This window comes from Vombatus ursinus, unplaced genomic scaffold (assembly GCF_900497805.2).
Source record: "Vombatus ursinus unplaced genomic scaffold, bare-nosed wombat genome assembly UNPS02014825.1, whole genome shotgun sequence".
In the NCBI taxonomy this organism is placed as follows: domain Eukaryota; kingdom Metazoa; phylum Chordata; class Mammalia; order Diprotodontia; family Vombatidae; genus Vombatus; species Vombatus ursinus.
Genome location: NW_020954603.1, coordinates 536,531 through 558,327, shown reverse-complemented (window position 1 = coordinate 558,327; position 21,797 = coordinate 536,531). Strand labels below are relative to the sequence as shown.

The 21,797-nt window shown below is 49.6% G+C and overlaps 1 protein-coding gene across 10 annotated transcripts in view; it reads right to left on the bottom strand.

Annotated features, from left to right (window-relative positions):
- MAST2 (microtubule associated serine/threonine kinase 2) overlaps nucleotides 1–21,797 on the bottom strand; it is a 139,720-nt gene that overhangs the window by 105,305 nt on the left and 12,618 nt on the right. For 2 of the 10 annotated variants that reach the window (XM_027838197.1, XM_027838198.1), the window contains exon 1: nucleotides 2,452–2,508. The exons of the other annotated variants lie outside the window; for them this stretch is intronic. In XM_027838197.1, the coding sequence (XP_027693998.1) occupies nucleotides 2,452–2,490 (39 nt within the window). In that variant the 5' untranslated portion in view covers nucleotides 2,491–2,508. Of the gene's footprint in view, nucleotides 1–2,451; nucleotides 2,509–21,797 lie in introns of those variants that run through there. 10 annotated transcript variants of the gene reach the window in all.

The following is a 21,797-nucleotide window of genomic DNA, read 5'->3' as shown; positions in this document are numbered from 1 at the left end:
TTGTTTACAGAGCTGAAAATGTGTGTGTGTCCACATCCTGTCCTTCAGCCTTGCCCCGGATAACTGAAGATCTCTCATTTCTTCAGGATCCCAGAGCCAGAGATGAGGGTGTGAGAAGTACAGGAGCCCGGGTTGAGAGTGGCCCAACTCCAGCTCCTCCAAAGGTCCTTTTCTACCTATGCACTGACTGGGACTTGTCATCTTTCCACGTACTTTTTACTCCTGTTTGACTTTTAGTCAGACACTGGTTAAACATCAGCATTGAGTAACGAGGATTTCACCTAATTGAACTTTTCCTAATTGTAAATGGTAGGGCTACTCTAATAGGAAGACTATCAGTGGAGGGGGCTGAAGGTCCCAGGCTGACCAGATGAGGGCCCCTTTCCTTGAAGACAAGGAAAAGCCTTCTCTGAGGATTACCTGTGGCAAGACTCAGATCCATGAAGGATCAGAGTTCCTGCCCAGCAAGGCCTGGGCCACAGTAGCAGAAAATGGACCAAAAAGGAGGCAACCTCCAGGCCGAGAGGATCAGGGTAGAATGAAATCAAAGATGAGTGGGGAAAGTGCAAGGGCATGAAGCTGCTTCTAGTTTGTCCAAGTCACTGTACCCTGAAAGGAGAATCATCCTTATATGTGGGGTTCCCAGAGTATGTTGAAGCATCCCACAAACTTAGAGGAGCCAATGGTGGCAGGAGAAAGACCTTTAAACCCTCAGGCCTTGAGCCAGACACTGACCCCATCAGGGCTTATAGGGAGGCTCCTGAGCACTTAGGTGGGGAAGGCAGCCACTGAAGGCTGCATAAGGGGAGTGGCAGAGCCTTCTAACCCTGGCCACCAGCAATCCTACAGAGAAAGCAGCACTGCTGCTACAGTTATGTGTGAATGTGAGAGAAAGGCTGTTCATTGTGCCTGAAAAGGGAGCTCTGAGCCCTCAGAAGAACAGGGTTCCAGGAAGCTCATGAATTCAGAACATCCACAGTGCCCAGGGAGACAGAGCTTGACCACAGCCAACAGGCACCTTGGGAGCAAAGCCCACCAAAGCACCCTCTCCAGCTCCCAGCACCTTGGGGAGCCCAAGAGTGCCTCCAAACCATGACAGAATCCCACTGACCCTGATCTCCACCATTGCAGGAATCCAGGATGTTCACATGAGAACCCTGAGCATGCCAGGGAAGGGCCAGCGCAAGGAGCTGGAGATGCTGAAGCCAGAGAAGACAGGATACCTACCTTTGCATACCTGCAGGGCTGTCATGGGAGAAAAGGGAATTAGCCTTGTTCCACTGGACCCCAGAAGGGAGAACAGAGCAATTCAAGCTTAACATAAAGGACTTACTAACAAAGAGAGTTAACCACTTACTCCTTGGGAAGGGGGTGAATTCCCCATTCCTGGGGGCCTCATGAATCTAAATATAGTATGGGACAGACTGAAAAAGGGCATTCATTGTGATTCAAAATTATATGCCCTTAACTCTTGAAACCTGTGTCAACAGGACAAGAAAAGTGCCCGCAAGGAAATGTGAGCCAAATATGATTCCAGATGCTGCCGGCAGTCAGAGCTCAGGGCTATGAGTGCCTGGAAGAACTGGACTTGTTCCTAAAAACTATGGCAGAATCTTAGGCTCAAATTGTATAAAAATCACCAAAGTACTGGAGAGTGCTCTACTCCTCCCCTCACCAGCCCCAGTAGAATATAAGCTCCCTGAGCACAAAGAGCTTACAGTTCTTCCTTATGTTTCTATAACCTAGGGCCAACCCTATACTAAGTACATAATAAACATTTACTGGATTAGAAAGAAAAAATGAGTAAGAAAAGAACAAATGGTAAGGAAACAGAGACCTGAAGAATGTCTGACAATTCTGCAGATTTGAGATACGTGCCCTACTGAAATGCTCTCCAGCAAGTCTTAGATTGAGATGTTGGTAAACAGCAGAACTGAGGCTCCAGGGCACAGGGGAATGTGTGGTGGCCTAACGAGAAGGCAGCATCAGCTTTGCTGGTGATCCTGAGGTCAGAGGAAGAGAACCCAACCCAGCCATGGGCCCTCAGTCTCAGCCATATGAGAACTCAATGCCTCAGAACACATGGTCTGTAAAACAACGTTCACAAATATCTGACCTCCACAACAGAAATATATGGAGGAGCCTTTTTCTTATGGAAGAAAAGGCAAAAGGAAGGACGAGGAGAGAACGTCCCACAGATCGGACTGAAAGGCAGGGAGAAAGCAGAGGGGATGGTCACACTTAGAAATGGCCTGGCCACGGCAGTATCGGAAGCAGTCTAGAATAATAACTTGGGTCCCGGCCTGTTTAGTTCAACAGCGTAGAATGCCCTCCTTAAAGAAGTCTGCAAATTTCAAGTCACCACCACAGAATAAAAGAAATGTTGACTCATCACCCATCTGTGCCTTCCCATTTCCTCTAAGTTTTCCAGAACACCTTTCTTCTACTCACCTGCAGCCCTCTCCTCCGCAGAATACTGGAGTCATCCATCCTGCAAATTGGGGCCACCTCGAGCCTCCCAGGGCCACTCCTCACTGCTGTCTGTCTGTCCAGTACTCAGCTCACAGCCAAATCCCTCCCCTTACGAATATGGCTCAGTCACATCCCAAGGGCTGGCAGACCTGGCCAAACTTTTCTCTTCTGAGTATTTTCTCCCTATACCATTGACATGGTTAATATCAGGAGGAGGGGCCCCAAACTAATGAAATGCCCCCAAATGGAAATACAATCCGACAATGATGGGCCAGAGTCCCTTTCCTGGGGCCACAAAGCACCTCAGACTCTCCCACCCACTTCTCACCTCCGAAGCAAGACTCATCCCCCTGTCACGGAAGCCCACCTTCCCAAAGCCAGAGTACAGCCCTGGTCACATCCATCCATGGGTAAAAAGGATGGTCCCCGTGAGTTCTCCGGACTGAGCAAATCGAGGCAGGCAGAATCCTTCCATGCAAGGCGGCAGCCCACTCTTTTGTTTCTCTATTCCAAGTCTGCTCTCATCTCAGCCATCTTCAGAGGCAGTTGGCCTGAGCCCAGTAGAGGAGCCCCTGGTCCCTGAGGTCATGTGGAGTGTGAGTTCTGAGCATGCCACAATTCAGTCAGTCACTCCTGCCACCCCTGGTAAGGAAGCCTTTCCCCTTCCACCAGCCTGAGAAATTGGGTCTCTGAGGCTTTCCGAGGCATCCATGGTTTCGAGTTTTCTTCAGACATCAGCTGCCCCTCTCCAGGCTGGGACTTGGACCAAGTTGAGAAATGTCTTGGGTCCCCTTCAAGGCCAGTCCCAAGTGGATGAGCTAAATTCCAAAGCGAGAGGGCTCCTCGGGAGAGAATTCCAATCGTGCAGCCATGAAGAAGCCCCCAGGCTGACGGTCATCACTGAGGTCCCAGCAGCGGGTCAGAAAGGCAGCCGGCCAGGCTGGATCTGCTCTCCGGGAGTCTCAGCAGCCGGCCAGAGATCTGGTTCCACTCCCTCATCATTGTTCTTCGGAACACGAACACGAGCCATCCACCAAGCCACGCCCCCCATACACCCACACCCACCCTTCAAAGAGAGACAAGCCCAGCTCTAAGGGTCTGGTCAGGGCTGGCCAGGGACAGAAGGTGTCCCAGCCTCTCTGCCCCTTCTTCTTCTTCCTCCTCCTCCCCACCTTGGGGCCAGAGGTCCAGGGGAGGGGGCTTCCCCAAAGCTCAGGCAGGGTGTCCCTGTAAACAAGGGGCTTTAGCTCCTAGAGATGTCTCGATCAGGCCAACATTTCTGGCAATCCAGAGCGTGGGGACCGGCCAGGGAGGGCTTTCATTGTGAGGGCTGAGGATGCCGCCCGGCGCCGCTGCTACTGCCGCCTCCTCTCCCAGTCCCGCTCCTGGAGCCTGCTCCCTTCCATCTGTCTGTGTCTTTGTGAACCTCCCCAGGCTGCTGCCAGCTGCCACAGCAGACAAACCATTTGCAGACTGTGTGCCTGCCCTGCAGGGAGGGGCGGAGCTCTTAAAGTCACAGGCCTTCCGCAAAGTCAGGCAGAACTACTGTCTTTGGGGAAATCAGCACAGAGAAAGTGTGTGGAGCAACCACTGATCGGCAGCTTCCAGCCCTCTGCCTGGCACCTGCCCTGCCATCCCTGGTGGGCCCCCGCCTGCCAGGTGGGGCACTCTGGGTGACCCTGGCTCAGGTCTGGTCTGCACTTGTCTACAGCTGACACTAGGGGGGCAGGGCCCATGACAGGGTGGAGAGAGCCATGCTCCCAGCACTAAACACAGCAGGCACACAGCCTGGCACACAGCAGGCACTCAATAAATACTGCTGGCTTGACTGGAAGAGACTGAAAGGCCACTTGCTTCATTAACCTCTCTTTCTGCTCCTCAATTTCCTCCTCCATAAAATGGGGATAATAAGCCAGGATTGTTGGGAGCCAAGTACTTGATTCCCAGGATTATCAATTCAGCCTGGGTCTCAGAGGCCCTTCAGGCCTCCACTCGAGCCGAGCCGCACCCCAAATCCTGGGGCAGCCACTGCTTCCGCCTCGGGGGCCATGGACCTGTGAACACAGCCTGGCTGAGCCCAGCCCCATACTCCTGAATGGTGAGAGAAAAGAAAGCAGCTGGCTAGGCTGACTGACTGCATATGGTGACCAGTAACAGAGAAGCCTGACCTCAGGGAAAACTTGCCAATACTGGAGGCTGCCCAGGAGACAAGCAGCTGCTCAGGAAGGCCTTGGGGTCCCCCTCTTGCGAGATGTTAACATTCAACACTACTGCACAAGCACCGTTTTAGGGGTAGAGACACAAAGACAAAAATCCGAGAGGTGGAACAGGAAGCAGTACAGTCAGCTCCCCCACCAGAACGCCTCCAAACACACTTAAGAAATATCCTGGCACAAATCCTAACGGGAAAATTCAAGAACCAAAAAATCATGCCGAGTCACTTTTGCAGCCCAGGTGTCAGCATAAGGTGACAGAGCAGTCTGCGGGTACTCCAGGCTTAAGGAAGAGGCTGCACTCCAGGTAAAGAGGAGGTCCCAGACCTATACTGGGGTACTGGCCAAGGAAAGGGCAGATTGAGGAGGAAACCTGGACCTGGGGCGGGGCAGTTCTGCTCTAGGGTAAGGCCCTACGCTGTGCACCCAGAAAGGAGCCGGTTCAGAAGCAAATAGCCAGGCTGTAGCTCAGAACCCAGAACAGAGCAGGCTCTCAGTTCTAGCTTCTAGCCCACCCTGGAGCCTCCTGAAGAAGAAGAATCAGAGTCAGACTCCCAGGCCCAAGGGGAGCCGGCAGTTCTGAACCAGCAGAGCTTCCCATTGGCTGATAACCAGGCCAGCAGCAGTCTGTCTACTGGCGCTCTGACCAGAGGCACAGTGATCAGACCACCTTGGGAGCACTGCAAGTTGTCAAGTCCCCAGCCTGAGCTGTCCCTGGAATCATGGGATAACACAACACTCAGTACCCCAAGGGTAGCAGCAAAAAAAGCCTAGACCTTCTTCCAGAAGTGAGTGCAGTCCAGTATCAACATTAAGTCTGAAGTCAGGGTGTCGGTTGGAAGAATGAACAAACAAAAGAAGGACCCCTCCCATAAAAATCTATCAAGGTGACAGAGACACTCAAGACACAAACCTAGAAGAAGAGAATGAAGCCAAAACATTTACCATCAAAGCCCCAAAGAAAAACACAACTTGGGCACAATCTCAATTAGAATTGCTCAGAGAAGGTTTTTTGTTTGTTTGTTTTAAATAAATGAAATAAGAGTGCTATAGAAAAAAAAATTGGATAAGAAATAAGAGCTATGGAAGAAAGAATTAAGGAATTAACTTGCACGAGGGATATAAAATATTGCCCAAGCAACAAATTCCCCAAAAATCAGAACATACCAAACTGAAGCCAATGACTCCAAGAAACAAGAAATATTAAAATCAAAAGACAAAAAAACAAAAATAGAAGAAAAAGTAAAGTATATCACAGCAAAAACAAATGACATAGAAAAAAGGTAGGAGAAAAAAATTTAAGGATTACCTCACTACCTAAAAGCCATGACCAAAATGGGAGCCCCGACATATTTTTTCTTAATTTCTTATTTTGTTTTTAAATTCAATTTATTTTACTTTCAGTTCTGAATTCTCTCCCTTCCCTCTCTCCCTTCCCCACCCATTTCCACGGCATGAAAAGCAAAACCCATTACAAATGTGTATGGTAACAAAAAAAAACAATTCCCACATTAGCTACACCAAAAAAAAAGAAAGAAAGAAAGAAAGAAAAAGAGAGAGAAAAGAAAATATGCTTCAATGTGTATTCTGAGTCCATCAACTCTCTATCTAGAAGTGGAGAGCATGTTTCATCATGAGCTAGACATCGTATTTCAAGAAATCTTGCAAGAAAACAGCCTAGATCTCTTAGAACCAGAGAGTAATATGTAAATAGAAATAATCTACTTGGCACCTCCTGAAAATAAAAACTTCCAGAAAACATTACAGACAAAAATCCAGAGATTTCAAGATTTCAGGTCAAATAAAAAATAATGCAAGTAGCAATTCAAGTAGTGAGGAGCCACCGGTGACTCACACGGTATGCGAGGATCACACGCTATTTAGTAGCCACCATCCTAAGGTAGTGGAGAGCTGGGAATACAGTATTTTTACAGAAGGTAAAGGATATACACTTACAGCCAAGATTAATTTACTCAAATCGTACAAGGGAAAAAGGAAATAGAAGACTTCCAAGCATTCCTGATTAAAAAGACCAGAGCTACAGAGAAAGGATGACATTCAAATAACACTCTATCAACTGGGTCCCTTAGCTGCCCAAGTCCTGGACAACTCTGAATCCAGGGCCAGGGCTTGTTCCAAAGACAGCGAGGTGGTACAGTGGATAGATTTCCTGGGCCTGGAGTCAGGAAGACCTGAGTCCAAACCCAGCCTCATACACTTCCTAGCTGGGTGACCCTGTACAAGTCACTCAACCTCTCTGTCTTAGTTTCCTCAATTGTAAAATGGGGGTAATAACAGTGCCTATCTCCCAGGGTTGTTGTGAGGACTGATTAAGATATTTGTAAAGTGACTCTCACAGTGCTGGCACATAGTAGGAGCTGTATAAATGTTTATTCCTTTCCCTTCTCTTTCCTTTCCCCACTGATCTGTGTTGCTTCAAGCTCTCTCCCTCACCCAGTATCCAATTAGCAGCTAATTCTCGCCAACTCCAAGGCTCCACAGCATCTCTGATCTCTGCTCTCCCCTCTGCTGCCATGGCCTTGACCCTAGCTCAGCCCCTCATCACCTCTCTTCCGGACTACTCAAAACCAGTAGCGAGGAGAGACCAAAAAAAGATAAACAGAATGAACGATAAAGAATGAAACAAGCATAAACTGCTTATGTTCAAATGAGAAGACGATTCATGTGCCCCCCTCCCCCGCCCCATCACCATCAGGGTCAGAGCAGGAGGCCTTGGAATGCTTCTGTTATGTCTTGATGATTCTAAGAAATGAATGGAAAGAAAAGAGAAGAGGAGAAGAGAGGAATCCACTGGTGGGGAAAGAGAAAGGGAAAGGGAGGTGAGGGGAAATTATCTCACATAAACAGGGTGTTCAAGTAGACACTCTTCCAAACACAGAGAAAGGGGTGGAAGAGCATGACCTCTGAACCTCATTCTCATCTGAACTAGACAAAGAAGGAACACACACACACACACACACGCCATAGTACAAAAATACAAGGGAAATAGGAGAGAAAGAGGAGAAAGGGGAATTGGAGGGAGGGTAAATTAAAGGGGGATTAGGCCTAAGCAAAACTAAAGACATACAAAAATGTTCGTAGCCACTCTTTTTGATGTGACAAAGAATGGAAAACTGAAGGTGTGCTCATCAATTGGGAAACAGCTGAACAAGTCATGGTCTATGAATGTGATGAAATTCCAATGGGCCGTAAGAAACGAAGGGTATTGTTTCAGAGAAACTTGAGAAGACTTGTATGAACTGATACTGAATGAAGTGAGCAGAACCAGAACAATTTATACAAAGAAAACAATATTGTAAAGACAAACAAGTCTGAAAAAAATTAGGGATTCTGGTGGCCAGCCATTATTCCAGAGGACTGAAAATGAAACATTATCACCCAACTCATGATAGAGAAGTGAAGGACTCAGAATGCAGAAGAAATATATAGATTTCGATCTATAGTTTCTGGACATAGCCAAATCAGGAATGTGTTTTGACTACATATTTGTAACGAGGGTTTTGTTTTTCTTTCATTCTTGATTGGGGAAAAGGACATGGGATGAGAGGGACAGAAAACAGATTTCTGCTTATTTTTTAAAATAAAATATAATTTTACAAAAAGACAAAATCAATCAACAAAAATTTATTTTTTATTTTCAACATTCACTTTTATAAGATTTTGAGTTTTAATTTTTCCCCTTCCCTCCCCTGCCTCTCCTGACAGCATGCAATCTGATATAGGCTCTACATATATAATCATATTAAACATATCTTCACATTAGTCATGTCAACAAACATTTTTATTAAGTGCCTATCATGTGCCAGGCACTGTGAACTACTCTAATAGCCTTCTAATTGGTCTCCCTGCTGCCAGGCTTTCCCCTTACGCACAGCTGGCGCGGTAACTGTCCTCCAGCCCAGGCTTGACCACACCCCTCTCCTCTGCTCCAAAGCCTTCAGATGCTCCCGGTTACTTTCTCAATAAAACATGACAAGCTCCTTAGCCAGGCATCTAAGGCCCCTCCTGTCCATTCTTTGGACCTCATTTCACACTTCCCTGTACTTTTGTGTTCTGTGCCAAAATAAACTGCTGGTCATTCCCTGATCCCTGCTCTTCATTCCCCTCCTCCCTCAAGCCAGCCAGGCCATTGCCCAAACCTGGAAGGGCCTCCTTTACCACCATCTCTCAGAATCCTTGTCTTCCTTCAAGGCTCAGCTCCAGGGTCCGCTTCTCCAAGAAGCCTGCCCCTTTATGCCTCAAGGGGCTCATCCCTTTCCTTCTTCCACTTTCAGTGTCTAAACTTATCTGTGCACACGCTGTGTCCTATCAAGCCCCACAAAAAAATATAAATGCCTTGAGGGCAAGGCCTGTCACTCCTGTGTTGTATCCCCAGCAGCCAGTAAGGTATCACCAGACTGAACATCAGAGGGTCAGCCTACAAGCCAGGTCTCCTGATAGGGGTCTGGGATCTGGGAACAGAGGAAGGAAAAGGTCAAGGGAAAGGCTTAAGCTTAGCAGGCAAGTCTTGTCCGTGGCCTGAATCCAGCTGGCCAGGAGGCACCGTGGAGGTCAAACCCAGCTCTTTCCCCATCCTCAGAGCCCCAGCAGGCCAGCCCTCAGGGCCCACAGCCTGCATTTCACTGAAGGCAGTCACAGGAAAACATGTCTGGATAGAAAGGGCTCCAAAAGGGAAAGAATGCACTCTGCAGGAGCAGAAAGCCAGGGTCCTGCAGAGGTCCCACGAAGGTCCTGAAGCCTCCCAGGGAGCCTGAGGATAGTGTCCTTTTTCATGTCACCAGCCCCTTCTCCACAAGGAGCTCCCTAGACAACCCACAAACTGCTTTCCAAAGGGCATACAGGAAGTGTCACGCCATGAAAAGAGCTCTGGGAAGACAGGCAGAAAGACCTGGGTTCCAATCCCAACTGTGACGAGAGTGCAGGACCTCAGCCAAGTCACTTCATTGGACGGGGCCTCCGCTTCCTCTCTGGTCAAACTGAGACCACTGCTGCTGCACACAAGGCAGCCTTCAAGGTCAGAGATCTGGTCCGCAGCCTCTCTGTCAAACGCTGTCTGGGTGACCTGAAATCACAGGCCTGGTCCAAAGAAAATGACGCGCTTGACTGAGCTCACAAGAGACAATGATGGGCAGGGAGTCAGGGCTGGAGCCAGGAGTCTCCCCTCTGATCACACCATGCCAGGACCCTTCACCTCCCGGTGCCCCAGGTGCTGACTGGCATCACTCAAGGGTCTTGACTCGCCAGGAGAGTTTCACAGTTCTGATACAAAGAAAAACTTAGACTAATTCATCTGACAAGAGGCAGTGTGGCCAAGTAGACAGAACCAGCCTTGGGAGTCAGAAAGCCCAGAGTTCAAGTCTCACTTCTGACACCCACTGGTGGCGATGTGACCCTGGGCGGCCTACCAGAGATATATCCCAGGTCCGGTTCACAACCCAATCCCAAGCCCAGGCTGTGAGAGCCTTCAAGGGGCGCCCCCATCTCTCCAGGCACAGGAAGAGCATGGTACAGAGAAAGACCACAGCAGTCCCAGCTGACATCTCTCCAACTACCTTTGGAGGCAGGCAATGCAAATAAGAATAGACCCATTCAAAAAAAAGTTTTTAAATTAAAAAAAATAAAAAGAATAATAATAAAAAAAAAGAATAGACCCATTCTACCAAAGAAGAATTGAGTTGACAAAAAGAGCAGTGACAAGCACAGGCTGGAGCCAGGGGCTAGAGGAGGGCAGGTCACCACAGGAGTGCCCGGGAAGATGCCAGGGGGACTGGGCAGCATGTGCTCCCCAGGACGCACCGGAGCAAGGAAGAGATACAACCTGTAGAGGACACGAAGCAAGCCTGAGAGAAGGCACCCAGCCACTGCACCGTGACTGAAGGCACAGACTTTCCCCAGATCAATCAAATCCCCAGCCCGGGCACCGAGCTGGGCACCGAGCAGGCTCTCCCTTTATCTTCCTACCTCTGAAAAATCCCCAGCCTCCAGGCCTCCAATCAGAGTGCAGATTCACTGGCTTTTCCTTTTAAGTAAAAGCTGCCCTGAACGATTCTAGCTGCTCAAGCAGAAATTAAGGATGTCCATGGCCTGAAGACACAGGACGGCAGGCCAGCACATCTTAGGCATGGCTCCATACGTCTCTGCAAGGCTCAGGAACAAGCAACCGGGAAGAAAGGCCAGCAGGAACCCTGGGAGCCCAGGGCTAGCCACCCATTCTCACTCCAGGTAAGGCAGGGTGAGCTTCATAGCTCCTGAGAAAGACAAAAGAACAAAATGGCGCTGACCTCGATGCACTGTCTCACAATTCTGCCCCTTCATCCTAGCGGCCCAAGTACGTCCACTTCCCTCAGATCCTAACCAAGCCCCCTGCCTGGCTCTGTCCGTGGCCCTGACACTCCCTTCTGTATCACACTTACTTATGTCCACACCACACCCTCCCCATTCCACTGTCCCATCGGTGATCCTTCGGTCTCCCGTGGACAGGGCTGGGCTCTACACAGCACAGTGGATACTGCATAAATGCCGAGCTGACTCCCTGACCCCAAAGAGAAGAGACCCTGCCCCTGGCTACCTCCTGGAGGGTCAGGAGCCTCTGACTCTGGGCAGCCAAATTAAATGCCACAACCTGACCAGGCAGCTACTCTCTACAAAGTCCTGTGCTAGGCACTGAGGGGGAGAGAAAGAAAACAAAGCCCAGCCCTCAAAGAGTTTCCCATCCAATGGGGGAAACGATACAGACACGAATAAGACACAAGTCACGAGGTGACAGGCGCAAGGGAGAGGAAGGGTCAGCAAGGGGCTGAGAGCTTTCTGTAGAAGGCAGGCAATCCGAGCAAGCTTTCTGGAAGAGGAACATTAACGGCAGATATGAATGGTCCCAGAGGCATCAAGTCCAGTCCAGGCATGGCAAACAGAGGGCAGAAGGAGCAGTGAGCCACACCCAGAGAGGGTGCAGCCTCAGAGAAGGCTAGCAAGGTTGGCCACAGTCAAATCATAGAGGGCCCGAGACGCCAAGAAAAGGAGCTGAGACGTTACTGAGCAATAGATGGGCAGAACTGTGATGGAAGTCGGGTGATGAGCAACAATTAAGTACCAGCTGTGTACCCAGTACCGAGCTAAGCACTGGGGCTACAAAGACAGACAAAGCCAGAGTGGCTGCCCTTATGGAGCTCACAGTCTAATGGGAAAGACCACAAACAGACACCCATGTCCGTTCAAGACAGAGACAGGGGGAACTGGGAGTAGCTGCCTGACAGACTCTCGGGGTGGGGAGACATGGGAGGTAGAGGGTGTGCCAACTTCCTCTTCAGGGAAGCTAGATCCTTGAGGTTTTCTACAGAATCTGGGTCGGGAGGAGAAGAGGAAAGCTGTGGTCCAGTCTAATGCAGAAGGCACTGAATGCAAGGAGCCCAGAGTGGCCTCCCTCGGAAATCTGCTGCATGGTGGGAGAGCGCTAACCCTACGTTCGGTCCACAGGCTGGACCTGGGCCCCACTGGGCCTCGTCTTGCCTCTGGAAGCAGGCTGAACAAGAACAGCGTCTGTTCCGTAGACAGCCTTTCAAACACCTGAAGATGACTGTCCTGTTCTGCAGGCTACACATCCCTACCTTCGACTGCTGCCCGTAAGGCCTGACCCCAGGGCCTTGCTTCCCTGGTGAGTCCTCTGGACAGATGCCAGTTTGTCGACCCAGCCTCCAAAGAAGTGCCATCTTCTACCTATTGTAGGAAGAACCCTCTGTGGTCCCAGGCACTTTGCTTAGCCCAAGATGCCAGGAGTTTGGGGTAGCCGTGTTCGCACCAACCACTGTCTAATCCTGCTGCTCCCACCCAGTAGGGAGAGATGTGTGAGCCTTGGTAGGACCACACGTGGGTATGGGGGTACTCCGTTACCAGCATGCCCTGATTACATTTCACCTTAATTAGATTTGGGCCATTGTTCCAGCTGGTCTTCAAGGTCTTCCCTGGCTCCAAATCCATAGGCTGTAATACGAGCTCTCTCCTCAACTCCCTCTGGGCCAACCCAACTGCTTCATCACCAAGGACAATGAGGTTCCTGCACAAAGCCACAGAGGGAGGAAGCACCATCGGTAGAAATGAACCCGGGTCCTGATGCTGTAGCCACTGAGCCACACTCCCTCTGCCTCAACCAAGACCAGAGAAAGTAAATGCTGGTTCTCCTGATTCTGAGTCTCACAGTTCTGCCACAGGGCACCCCCAAACAGATTTGGGTTTGTCACGTGAAAAATGGGCATCTGGGAGAAAAAGAAGACACAAGAACACAGCCAGAGCAAGGGATCAGAAGAATGGGGGATGGCCGCTGGGGTGGGGTGGGGGGGCCTGGCAAGGCCCTCAGACAGCATCTCCTGACAAGCCTGGCTGCCAAGGGAGCCTCCCATCTCCAGGCAGCCTGGACAAACCCTGCTGCAGGAGGAGGCCAAGGAACCGCTTTCTCTGCCAGCCCAGGCACAAGGAGGCAACAAAAAGGACTGTGGGCAGAGCCGACCACAAGCAGTTTCTGAAGCTCAGTGACCCAGGCCTAATGAAGTGACGCGAGGCATCAAATGTGGGATGGAACATCTGCAGCCTTTCCTCTCTAGCCTCTAAAAAAACCCGAGAGAAAAAAACAAAATGCAAGGCACCAATCAAGTCCTGCAGCCTCTGTCTCAGTCCTTCCTGAACACACCTGAGAACCCCTACAAGCTCAGAACAAGCACAGGTCTCACCTCTCATTCCACAATAACACAGATGACTCAGCCTGGCACTCAAGGCCCTCCACAAACGGGCTCCCCCTCCTCTAAGCAGCCTTACTGCAGAGCCCCTCTCCATCCAGCTTCTGCTTGAAGGCCCCCCAGGAAGAGAGTGGCCCCTCCACACTAGGACTGCAGCAAGCACTGATGGGGACACACAAAGACAAAAGAGCCTTAAATGACTGAGGAGGGGGCAGGGTGGCACTGGCTAAATGACCACACACCCGGGACGGGCTACCTTCTGGTAGGACAAGACCTTTTGGTGGCCCTTCACCACAGCTTCCTTCATTGCTGGCAAGTTTTCTCTTTTGTCGTGCTCACATCAGCCTGGATGATTTTCACATAGTTCTCTGATTCCGCCCTGTGGGAGCGGGTCAGAACAAGCCTGATCCCCCCACACACATAACAGTCCTATAAACATTAGAAGGCAGCTCTCACATCATCCCCTTTAGCCTCTGACTCTCAAGAGCCAACATCCCCAGGTCCTCATATACCATGGACTCTGGGCCCTCCTCTGGACACCTCAATTTGTCAATGTCCTTCCTAACTAGGGGCAGCTAGGTGGTGCAAACACTTAGGAGCTGTGTGACCCTGGGCAAGTAGTCACTTCACCCTGTGTGCCTCAGTTTCCTCATCTGTAAAATAAGCTGGAGAAAGAAACAGCAAACCAGTCCAGTGTATTTGCCAAGAAAACCCCAAAAGGGGTCACAAAAAGTCAAACACGACTCAACAACAAAAATACCTTCCTGCCTGTGGGGTCACAGCCTCTGGCTCTGCTGTGCTTAGCAGGATCATGCACGTCCATAGGCAGCAGCAGGGTGGGCCACATCTGGTGAGGTAAGCAGCAGGCTACCCCACAAGTTCTCTGATGCTGACAGTGAACAGGAAAAGAAAACTGAATACCTCCAAGACGATGGCAGGAGGGAAATGGACTCTTCCTCTCCTATTGGCCTTGGCCATTTGGTAAAATGACCCAGTGACCTGTGACCTAAGAACACGTCCTACTCTGTCTGGCTTCCATGCTGAAAGTCCCCCAATGCGGCCTCTGGATGACAAAACACCCCGAAAGCAGGTCCCCCCCAAGAAAACATGTAGACTATGGAGCACACCGTAACATCATATCGGCCTTTGTCTGATGCATTTCACTATACCAATTTCCACCCTGGCAAAAAGGTCCCCACTAACCTGGACAGTCTCTTGGAAAGAGCCTTGTGCCCAGTGTATGCAATCAATGCTGCTGAAATGCCTGGAATGAAGCAGACTATAAGAGTCACATTCCAGGCCACAGCCCCTTCTGGATGCGTGGCCTTGGGAACTCCTACTCCTTGGAGAAGGTCAGTCATCTTGTCTTTATGGAGCCACAGATACTTCTGGGATAAGGCAGAGGAGAGCAACCCACCCTCAGAGCACGGCCTGGAACATGGCCAGACCGCCTCACCCACAGGGACAGACAGTGAGCCCTGTCACTGGGAGCAAGAGGACTTCCTGCCATGCCGAGGGGCATCATGCCGACAGACAGGGCGCTTGTGGACATCTCTGGTCCATCTGGAGATGGCTGTGGGTAGTCTGACCCAAGGAAAGAAAGCATACTCACCCGCGGGCCACAGCCTTTTCTATCAATATTCAAGGCCTCAGGCCCCTCCAGAGCAGCCCGGAACCCGAGGACAGGGTGCTGTTTGCCACAGTTTTGCCCTGGGACACAGAATCAGCTGCTGAGAATGCTCTCTCTCTCTAGTGGACCTGAGCCACAACGACCCTCAATGCCCCCCTTGCCACCTCCCCCATGCCCTGAGTTCTGTGTAGGACGCAGACGAATGATACTTGTTCCTGCTCTAGCAAAGGTCAGCTTTAGAACCAAACAAAATTTCTCTTCCATACCACAGTCAGGTGAACCGTACAGAAACATGAGCAGTCCAGACTCAGAGCCAGGCACATAACCCAAACGGACTCCAGGCTCACCCTCCTCACAACTACTCAAAGGATGCGTTCTGCCTCACAATCCTCACCGCCAGGGTCGGGGAATCAGAGATCCAGAGCTGGAAGGGGCCTCCCAGGACATCAAGTCCAGGCCAGAGGCCCCAGGAGGCCTCCCAGCTACTGAGCGGCAGAGCCGAGACCCAAACTGGTGCTATGTCCACCGTATGGGTAGGTGGGAGGCTGGGTGTGGGAATTCTAAACCCCGCATGTGGACGTTACTCCCCAGACACGACGACGGTCTATTTGGCACAGAAGAGATGGCTTCGTTTGGTTGGCACGGGGACAAGAACAGGGCAATAGAAGAAGAGGGCACGTCCCACTGGACCATTCCACAGAGGCTGGCCAGAAGAGAAACAAAGGCGGCTCTGGGGAGAGGGGTACAGTCTCTCACCCCATCACATGGCTGGTCCTGGCAGGATTCAGTGGATGACCCAAATATGTAAACAAATACAGGAAATGCCAAACTGATGATTTCACGGACATAACCAGCTTGGGATGGAAGCAGTGGGCTGCTTCAACATTAAAAAGAGCTAAATAAACAGTGGGCTCCAGGCTGAGAGGGCCACCTCAATGCTGAACACCCAGGCTGTGGAGGGCAGATGCCATGCTCTGAGCCCCAGGCTAGACACCCAGGTGGGACAGAGGGGAGGACCCCAGGGACTCTGAAAAGCTGGGGCCAGGGAGGCACAGGCTGAGGTCAAATGTGCCAGGAGCAGGGACCAGGCAGGCTGAATGAGGATGCCAGCCAGCCACTCTGGGCACGATGGCAGCCCTTTGCTACCGGTCAATCCCCCAATTTGGAGCATATCCCTGTCTTTCCACCTTTTCCACAAGACCTGCTAGAGAGCTTTCTCAAATGCTTTGCTGAAACCCAGCTGGCCTATCCTGATGGTAACGGTGCTTACAAAGTAGAGGAGAGTCCGTGTGACAGGACCCATCCAAAGGGGGCCAGGCCGGCTCTTGGGCATGTACACAGAGAGCCCCCCAAAAGCAAACTGACGGAACTAAACTCAGGGAACTAAAAACAGAGAAAAGACAATGAACAATCTCTGGGCACGTCAGGGCTGGGGGAGTTCAGAATGCCGCGTACATCACCAGTCCAAGTCACAGAACTAGCTGCTCAGGCCAAGCTGCTTTCCTTTCTTACAAGGGAGGGTTCAATGGGTGTGGGGCAGTGGGGAGGGGGGGTGATTTAATATTCAGAAATGCCTTCGATGAAAAAATAAAAGGCATCCAAAAAGTTGTTTTCTTAAATAGGTAAAAGAAGAGAAAAGGCGAAAATATGCCTGGCTTTTGGGGGTAAAAGAAAATAATGTGATCTTGGGCTTCATTAAGACGGCTGAGAGAGGTGATAAAGCTGCTCTTCCCTGCCTGGCTCATCTCTCATCCAGAGGGCTGGGCTCACTTCTTGGTGCCATAGTTTAGGAAGGATACAGATACATCTACAGCAGAGTGACCAGGAATGGTGAGGGGACTGAAAATCACAGAATTCAGGTCAAGTCAACAAACCTACTACGTGCCAGGCACTGTGTTAAATGCTGGGGATACAAAGAAAGAAGAAGCTTACATCCTATTGGAAGCAGACGGCATGCCAAGGAGCAGCCAAGAGGCCGGCGTCGCTGGAGTGGGGCAAGGGCCAGGCCCTCGAGGTGTACGAAGACTAGAAAGGCTGAAAAGGGACAGGGCTCAGAAGGACCTTCGACACCAAACGGAGGATGTTCTACCTGATCCTGGAAGTAAGAGTGAGTCCCCAAGCTTAGAGAGCACCAGACCAGACCTTCAGGAAGATCACTCCAGCAGCTGGGTGAAGGGTGGATTGGAGAGGAGAGAGACTCAAAGCAGGCAGACCCAGCAGCAGGGTGCTGCAACAATCCAGGCACGAGGTGATGAGGACCCGCAGCAGGGGATGACGGCAGCAGAGGAGAGAAGGAGGTGTACGAGAGTTGGTTCTAAGGCACCACAGTCACGTGAGGGGGTAAGGAATCAAAGATGATGCCTAGCATGCAAGCCTGTGGGACTGGGAAGAGATGATGGTGTCCTCAACAGGATCAGGGTAGTTAGGAAGAGGAGAGGGTTTGAGGGAGGGGGGAAGACAACGAATGCCATTTCAGACATGCTGAGTTTAAGACGTTCTGCAAAACGGGCTGTCACAAACATGAAAATGGAGGTCAAGAGAGAGGTTGGGGTTGGATAAATAGATCTAAGAATTATTAACATAGAAATGATCATTGAATTCATGGGAGCTGATGAGATCCCCAAGGGAGACATGAAGAAAGCCAACCACGCGTGCTTGGAAAACGGGACACAGCTACACATGTTCTTTCCCCCACATCTCAGTAAGTTAAATGGAGCAAGAAACGGCTGCCTGAGACCAGCTCCGCAACCCCCATTTCTAAGTGCTGGGAGGTTGGGGAAACAGCAGAAGTTGAAGAGCTGCCCAGATGGGGCCACTGAGGCCCTGGGGACCAGATCACTCAGCTCTACCCAGTCAGCAGCCCCACATGAGGAGCAGACGAGGTTGCCTGAGGCTCACCGAGCACTGTTCAATGACAGTGAAATATCCGTCTTGAAGTTTCTTTAAAAAGTACATAAACAAACGAAAAAAAAATACACAAACACTAGTGTACGCGGAGGCTTGGAAATACCACCTGGCCTCCAGCTGTGGGCAGGGCAAGGTGTTCAGGGCAGACTGGGCCCCTCTCTCTCCACTCATCTAGAGACCTGGGAAGGTAAGGGCTAGGCCACATACACTCTCATCTCTCCAACTAGCCACTGAGTCCTGACATCCAGAAGAAAGGCCGTGGAAGTCCTCCGGGAAAAGTTCAGCTCTAGAAGAGCAGAGTTAAGATGGCAGAGTAGGAACTCAGCAACTTGGACACAGCTCCCCAAGAACCTCTTCCTCAATGACCTAAAATATGCACCAAACCAAATTCTGAGCAGAAAATCAAGAAAAAAAAAATCAGTGAGTCCTTCTTCCAACCCAGGAGAGCTTAGGGAGATAAACTGAGAGGTCTGTAGACACTGGGATGGGGGATGACCAGGAGTCCAGTACAGTGCAAGGAAGTGGCACAGGGTGGCGGCAGCAGTGACATCAGGGAGCAGCTCAGTGCCCGGGGATGGTGTGGGGACCGAAAACCTGGGCAAAAAGAAATACCAAGAGACCCCTACCATAGCGTTAGGTGTAGGATCAGATGTCATTTGGCAGCTCTGTCACCAATTAGCTGGTTCTGTGTCACGGTTTCAGGACAGACAGCAGCAGTCCTGGTCACAAGCAAAGGGAATCCCGGCTTCCAAGCTTCTGACATCCCAATGTGGAGAGGGGAGGGAGACAAAGGGGAGCTGTGACCAGGGGAATGACAGGCAGGGATGGTGAGGGGAAATAAAGGCTAGAAGACTGGCCCACGTACTTTTTCAGCAATAGTCATGTGGACTTTATCACTGTGCCCAGAGCTAGAACAGGAAGGGACAGGGAAAAGCAGATACAGTGAATGAACATCAGCACTCAGAAAAGATGGAGACTGGAGACTGGAGGCCAGAGCGCAGAAGCATACTCTCAAGGTGGGAGGGTGGAGAGAATCCATTAAGCTCCTATTATGAGCCAGACACTGGGCTGGGACTTGGGATACAAAGAGAAAAGGAAACCAGCACCTGCCCTTAAGAAGTTTATACTGCTGGGGGCAGCTAGGTGGCACAGTGCATAGAGCACTAGCCCTGGAGTCAGGAGGACCTGAGTTCAAAGCCAGCCTCAAGCACTTGATATTTACCAGCTGTGTGACCCTGGGCAAGTCACTTTACCCCATTGCCTGCCCCCACCCCCCAAAAAAAGTTTATACTGCATTAGACAAAAAAAAGTTCCACAGAAAACAAAATAAAACTATATGCAAAAACTATATATGCAAAGTATGTAGTACAAAGTGATTTCTTTGTTGAAGGCACAAGCAATCGCAGTGATCAGGTAGGTTTCCTATAAATAAATAAATGGATGGATGGATAGACAGACAGACAGCCAGATAGACAGACAGAGAGACAGATAAACAGAAGGTGGAAAGAGGGAGAGGGATTTCTATGGGCAGCGGCATAGTGCTAAAATGAGCAGGAAGTAGCATGGAGACCTGGTTCTGGACAAGAGAAAGTATCAGAAGCAGAGCACCCAAGGATAAGAACCAAGGTTGTGGTGGGGAAAAGGGGAAAGAGGGTGATAGTCAGGATGTAAGCTTCACAGTGAGGAGATGGCCAGGAAGTTTAACAGATAGGACTTTAGCCCTTTGAAGGAAGCTGGGGATTCCAGGGATAGAAATGAGGAGGGAAACCACCAATTACATGGCAATAAAACTAAAAGCTTTAGTAAAACGGATGAATATTCTCAAAATTACAAAATGCCCAGATTAACAAAACAGAAAATGGAGAATCCAAAGCACTCAATCTCAGAAGGGGGAATGAACAAGTCATAAAGGAAAAAAACTATAGTCAAGATAAATTTACAAGTGAATTCTATCAAACATTTTAAAATAACTTCTATTATGTGTGAACTACTCGCAAAAATACAGAAAGGAAACTACCAAACTTCTTCTATGTGACAAATATGATTATGTTCTCCAAGCTAGAGAGAAAGACGACAAAGAAAACCACAGAAGTGATCATAAAAGAAGCTTTAGACAATCTTGATCAATTACATAAAATACTAAAGCTTTTACACAAATAAAATCAATGCATACTTTCATTCAACAAGCATTTGTTAAACACTTACAATATGCTAGGCACTGAGCAGGCATGATCAGAAGAATACATATGCATGGGCTGGGGGGTGAGGGGAACTTTGCACTAATACCACAGATAAAATTCTGCATGCACCAGTGAGCAGAACTGAAACAATGTATACAATAATACTAAACTATGAAGGAAAACAACTTTAACAGAACTAAGGATTCCGATGAACACGAGGACCCAACGCAGATCTCCATCTCTCCTCTCACTGCACTTCAGTTCAAATCATCATCAGCTCTCACCTGGACCACTCTGTTGGTGTTTTGGTTGCTGCTGCCGCCCCAATAGCCTTCTATTCTAGTCTCCAGGCTGTTACCTCCCTAATCCACCCTTCACATACCTGCCAAATTGGTATAGCTAAAGCACCATGTCATTTCTAGGCTCAAAAAAAGAGGCAGCAGGTGGTGAGGTGCAAAGAGCACTGAACTGGGAATCCAGAAGACGAGTTCAGACCCAGCTTCAGAAACTTACTACCTATGAGACCCAGGGTAAGTCACAACTTCTCTATGCCTCAGTTTCCTTAACTGTAGAATGGGGATAGTAACAGCACCGGGTGGTTGTGAGAATAAAATGAAGCAAAATTTCTAAGTGCGATGACTAATATTGATAAACTTAACTCTTCCCAGCGATACAAGGATATAAGACGTCTCCAAAGGCCTCGTGATGGAAAATGCTATCCACATCCAAAGAAAGAACTAGGGAATTTGAATTGCTATTTTTTTTCTCTTCTGTTGAGTTTTGTTTCCTCTTTCTGGTAGTTCCTCCTATTGGTTCTAATTTTTACTTACAACATCATTAATGTGAAAATATGTTTAATAGCAATGTATATGTATAGCCTATATCAGCTTGTGCGCCGTCTTGCGGAGGGTGGTGAGGAGGAAGGGGGAGAAAAATTTTAAACTCAAAAGCATATGGAAGTGATTATTGATAAATCAAAATAAATTAATAAAAAAAAAAGAATCCCCATCTTCCCTTTAAAGCCCAGCTCAGATGCTCCCTCCTACATGAGGCCTATCCTGATTTTCCACCAAATGACTTTATAGTCTCTTATTTGTATACAGTTTATTTCTTCCCTTAGAATGTCAGCTCCCTGAAAGTAGGCCTGGCTTCACTTTGGTGTCTATCCCAAAGATTTTCACTGGCCTGGCACACAGAAGGTATTTGATAAGTTTTGGCCAAATGGACTCCAGATTCATTTCCCTTGTTCACCAGACATCTCAAATTGCATGAATTCATTTGAAAGTGGGACAGTGATTCTGCTCGCCACCAAGCTCCTGTCTTTCTGGCCTCTGCTCCTTTCCCCTCAGGCTGGGAGAGAGGCCTAAGGGGCAGGAAGCCATGGTCCCTCCAAGAGGCCAGGGTCTCGATGGCCCCTTACTGCCCTGCCCCAGACAGTCACCAGAGGGCAGCAGAGCTGCATCCTGTCTACCAAACCACCTGGCCTGAATTCCCAGCCCACTCATCCTGCTTCGCGCTGCCATTCAGAGATGCACAGAATTCAAGCGCTGGAATCCAGCCTCTGACTGAAGAACCCCACCATAAAGAACAGGTAGCCCATTCTACTTTGGAACAACACTCACAGTTGGAAAATGCTTCTTGACGTGAA